General features: G+C 39.4%; 1 protein-coding gene across 1 annotated transcript in view; it reads right to left on the minus strand.

Annotated features, from left to right (window-relative positions):
* The window catches only part of CENPI (centromere protein I), a 74,394-nt gene that overhangs the window by 23,053 nt on the left and 45,795 nt on the right, over positions 1-5,546 (minus strand). The window contains 4 exon segments of the mRNA XM_037730423.1: positions 649-867; positions 997-1,045; positions 2,554-2,678; positions 3,834-3,969. Of these exon segments, the coding sequence (XP_037586351.1) occupies positions 649-867; positions 997-1,045; positions 2,554-2,678; positions 3,834-3,969 (529 nt within the window).

Genomic DNA, 5,546 nt, shown 5'->3' on the forward strand with positions numbered 1-5,546 from the left:
TGTTGGTGGGAGTGTAAATTAGTTCAACCATTGTGGAAGACAGTGTGGCGATTCCCCAAGGACCTAGAAATAGAAATTCCATTTGACCCAGCAATCCCATTACTGGGTATATACCCAAAGGATTATAAATTGTTCTATTATAAAGACACATGCACATGTATGTTCACTGTGGCACTATTTACAATAGCAAAGACTTGTAACCAACCCAAATGTCCATCAAGGATAGACTGGATAGGGAAAATGTGGCACACATACACCATGGAATACTCTGCATCCATAAAAAACGATGAGTTCGTGTCCTTCATAGGGACATGGATGAATCTGGAAACCATCATTCTCAGCAGACTGTCACAAGAACAGAAAACCAACCACTGCATGTTCTCACTCCTAGGCGGGTGTTGAAGAATGAGAACAAGTGGACACAGGGAGGGGAGCATCACACATTGCAGTCAGTTGGTGGGGGCTGGGGGAGGGACAGCGAGGGGTAGGGAGGGTGGGGAGGGATAACATGGGGAAAAATACCAGTTATAGGTGATGGGGGGATGAAGGCAGCAAACTACCTTGCCATGTATGTACCTATGCAACAATCCTGCATGATCTGCACATGTACCCCAGAACCTAAAGTACAATAAAAAGAAATACCCTTACCTGTAGCAAAAAGGAAACAGCATAACTCAAGAAAGAAGGATGATGGACTACATTTAAACTCTTTTTATATTCAGCCACTCCAGTATTTTCTAGGATTTCAGTGTCAATATATATTCCTTTCTCAAAGGGTTTGGAGGTCCACAGGCAACCAACCATGGATGTCAAATAGTGATTAAATTCTTCATAAGTCTTGCTGCTGAAATTGAACTCGGATTTTGTCTAATGGGAGAGAAATAAAAAATTGTCACTATCACATGTTATCCCTTTCTTTCTTATCCCCATCAGGTCATGTATATCTAGACTTAATTTTTAAACAACAGTGATTTAACAGAGTTTTCTCATTCATACCTTTTGGACCAACTCATTTTTCTTTGCGGCAGTCAAATTTTTATGATACCTAACAGAAAAAACAAACAGAATGAAACATGTAATATGCCTTTGAATATAATGCCTCTGAAGTGGTAAAAATAAACAAAAACATATATTTTAAATGTAAATATCTGCAAATGTGCATATACACAAATATCCCGTTGTGTAGTTACGTATTTTATCCTTTTGTGATACATTCTCCTCAAGTGAAAATTAATAGAGGCTCAATAAGTGGTTCACTTAAGATGTGCACTTGACTAAGTAAAAAACGATGAAAAATGCTTTCAACGTTTCACTATTAAAAATTTAATAGAGTTCTCACTCATAAATGGGAGTTAAACAATGAGAACACACGGACACAGGGAGGAGAACATCACACACTGGGGCCTGTCAGGGGGTGAAGGGCAAGGGGAGAGAGCACATTAGGACAAATACTTAATGCATACAGGACTTAAAACCTAGATGATGGGTTGATGGGTGCAGCAAACCACCATGGCACATGTATACCTACATAACAAACCTGCATGTTCTGCACATGTATCTCAGAACTTAAAGTAAAATAAAAATTAAAAAAAAAGAGGCTCAAAAGCAGTCAGTCACTGATATAGAACATATTTTCCTAATGTTAAAAAAAAAAAAAAAGGTACAGCAGAAAGGATAAAGGGGAAATTTAGAAATATGTTCTTCTTTTCAGAGAACTATTAACAACTAACAAGTTTTTAAACATTTCAACCTTGACATAGTCTACGAGTTATGCCAACAAGGTGTATACTTAGCTGGGCATGGTGGCTCACACCTGTAATCCCAGCACTTTAGGAGGCCAAAACAGGTGGATCACCTGAGGTCAGGAGTTAAAGACCAGCCTGGCCAATGTGGTAAAACCCCGTATCTACAAAAAAGTTCAAAAAATTAGCCAGGCGTGGTGGCAAGTGCCTATAATCCCAGCTACTGAGGAGACTGAGGCACAAGAATCACTTGAATCGCCTCCCAGGAGGCAGAGGTTACACTGAGCCGAGATCATGCCATTGCACTCCAGAGTAACAAGAGCAAACCCCATCTCAAAAAAAAAAAAAAAAGTGTACACTTATGGACTGAAAAGAGTAATTTCAGTCCATACGTGAAATAATTAGAGGAGACTAGAAATAACACAGTTTCACATAATTGGCAATAGCTCCCCTTATCTCCCAGAAAATGATTTTACTAGAGAAGCCACAAACACTTAAAGCAATTGTCATCAAACGACTAATTTTTCCTGAAGACACAGCAACTAGAATGAACAATGCTGAGTGCAACAGTATCACTGCACAACAGGTCCTCAACTATGACGTTTTTTTATTCTGTAACCACAGCAGTGGATTTAAAAACAACACAGCTATCATAGCCCCATATCGGAAGGTCATGTCCAAAAGCAAGCCACGTTTCTGATTTCCAGAGGCCCTGGCAGAAAATGAGTAGGGATATTTATTGTATTATAGCTGAAAAATGAAGAGAGAATTATAATATACTATTTCATAAAATGGTAAAAAGTTTTTGTACCTATGCATAATAAAACACAGCTGATTCAGGATGCTGGCATCCAGGCTGAGAAGTGCAGAATAGAAGATCCCAGGAGGAAACAACACCACTAATGGAAGGTTATAATTTATATATATGTCACATACCTTTGAGAAAGAATGATAACATCAGTATATAGAGTATTCCCCAGAACTCTTCAACCAAGTTCACCCAACAGAATCATCAGTATAAGATAAGCAATAATATAACATTAGCTCTGGACATGTCTGACTCCTAAACAGGTAACTACAAGCTTGCTTAAAATATACTTCACCAAATATCAACCATACTATAGAGGATTATTTCTATAAGGCCATTACTTAAATCTTTCATTTTTTCTGGGGAAAGGTCTTAAAGTTAGGGGAACAGGATAGAGGAAGGAAGTATTTCTTTCTCCTTAAGTCCCATAATACTTACTTTTGCCATTGAAAACAATAGCAAAAACCGCAATTACTTTTGCACCAATCTATAGTTCTGTCCAGATCATATACTGTAAAACAATAAAAGGGTACTAGGTACCAAGAAAAGTAAGGCAGTTGAAAGGTAGAAATGGACATCTGTAGAAACAAGGTATTTTTGGTTTCTGCCAGGGGTTGGGAATGAGATGAAAAAAAATAATGCTAACAATAGACTTCTGTCTAGGGCCAGTATTAACACAGGTCAATGTAGTGGTACCTGGACCTAAAAAACAGCCAGCATTTAGTCCAGTCTAGTGCCTTTCGTGATTAAAAACAAAAATAGAAAAAAAAAAAACAAAAAAAAAAGCATTTAGGCCGAGCGTGGTAGCTCATGCCTGTAATCCCAGCACTTTGGGAGGCTGAGTCAGGTGAATCACGAGGTCAGGAGTTCAAGACCAGCCTGGCCAACATGGTGAAACCCTGTCTCTACTAAAAATACAAAAATTAGCTGCGCATGGTGGCGGGTACCTACAATCCCAGCTACTTGGGAGGCTGAGGCAGGGAGCTGAACCTGGGAGGTAGGGGTTACAGTGAGCTGAGATCATGCCACTCCACTCCGGCCTTGGCAACACAGCGAGACTCTGTCTCGAGGAAAAAAAAAAAGCATTTGTTTTTCCACTTTGTTTATGAAAGTCAGCTATTCTGCCGAGAAAATAATCATGAACTTCAAAATGTGAGGTTATTTTAATGATGCTAATAAGATCACAGCCCACCTTAATGGTTTCACATAAAATTTAAATAGTAAGTCAATAAAGTGGACAGCCTTCACAAAAATCCAAATGGAGAAAATGTAATGTGTACTACCTTCTCATAGAAATCCAAAATAAAGTGCAGCAAGAAAGTACTGTTGCTCTCCAAGCGCATTGCAGTAGTGGACAGGCACCCTACATAGTGGATCAGTTTAGACACAGAGTTCATGGATCCACCCAAAGTTGTCTCTCTGCAATAAGAAACCGATAACATTCAGATATAGAGTAGCAAAAGTGCTCACAATTCCAATGCTAAAGCTGAATAATATAAAGCAAAAAGTTGGTGAATATTTTAAACACTTTCAGTGCTCCAATGTATAATTCACTTTTTAGAAAAATCACAGTGATTAATCATAAAACTACACTTAGCCCTCCAGAGAACCATTAAGATGAATTCATAGAACATTCTAAGCAACCAGACTCTACTAGTAAATAACAGAGAAATAAGGTAATATGCTCCAAGTAGATATGAAAATTCTCAAGTGAGAGATAAAAAAACCACTAGAAAAACAGGTATTCCATTAATAGTTAAGGGGGGAAAAAAGTTCACATAAAAGTGACATGAAAAATTCAGGGCAGGACACAGTGGCTCACACCTGTAATTCCAGCACTTAGGGAGGCCAAAGTGGGCAGATCTCTTGAATCCAGAAGTTTGAGACCAGCCTGGGCAACATGGCAAAAGCCCATCTTTACAAAAAATACAAAAATTAGCTGGGGTGGTGGCACACGTCTGTAGTTCCAGCTACTTAAGAGGCTGAGGTGGGAGGATCGCTTGAGCCCAGGAGGCAAACGCTGGTGAGTGAGACTGCACCACTGCACTTTAGCCTGAGCAACAGAGTAAGATTCTGTTTCAAAAAAAAAAAAAAATCAGTCCAGATGCAGTGGCTCACACCTGTAATCCCACCACTTTGGGAGGCCAAGGCAGGCAGATCGCTTGAGGTCAGGAGTTTGAGACCAGCCTAGCCAACATCGTGAAACCCTGTTTCTACTAAAAATACAAAAATTAGCCAGGCATGGTGGTGGGCACCTATAATCCCAGCTACTCAGGAGGCTGAGGCAGGAGAATCACTTCAGGAGGTGGAGGCTGCAGTGAGCCAAGATCATGCCACTGCACTACAGCCTGGACAACAGAGCAAGACCCTGTCTAAAAAAAATTCAGCATAAAATGTGAAAATGGACAAAATTATACAGTAAACTAGAAAAAATGAGAACTGATTTATCCCAACCAAGTCAAAAGTGGTTTAAAGGAATAAACATTAAAACGACTTTAGGAATCATTTCCTATGCTGTCAGTAACATTGCAATACAGATTGAAGGAAACCTACAGTACACAAATCAAAACTCAGTTTTGCCTGAATCCCTTAGTTAAAATGCTGTTAAACATATTTTCACTTGAATTTGGCTGGGTGCAGTGGCTCATGCCTGTAATCCCAGCACTTTGGGAGGTTGAGGAAGGCAGATCCCCTGAGGTCAGGAGTTTAAGACCAGCCTGGCCAATATGGTGAAACCCCATTTCTAAAAATACAAAAATTAGCCAGGCATGGTAGTACACACTTGTAATCCCAGCAACTAGGTAGGCTGAGGCAGGAGAATCCCTTGAGCCCGGGAGGTGGAAGTTGCAGTGAGCCAAGATTGTACCACCGTACTCCAGCCTCACCTGGGCGAAAGAGACTTTGTCTCAAAAAAAAAAAAAAAAAAAAAAAAACAAAAAAAAAAAAAAAAAACCCAATCTAAAAAAAAAAAAAAAAAGTGTACACTTATGGACTGA

Source organism: Cebus imitator, unplaced genomic scaffold (genome assembly GCF_001604975.1).
Source record: "Cebus imitator isolate Cc_AM_T3 unplaced genomic scaffold, Cebus_imitator-1.0 Scaffold343, whole genome shotgun sequence".
In the NCBI taxonomy this organism is placed as follows: Eukaryota; Metazoa; Chordata; class Mammalia; order Primates; family Cebidae; genus Cebus; species Cebus imitator.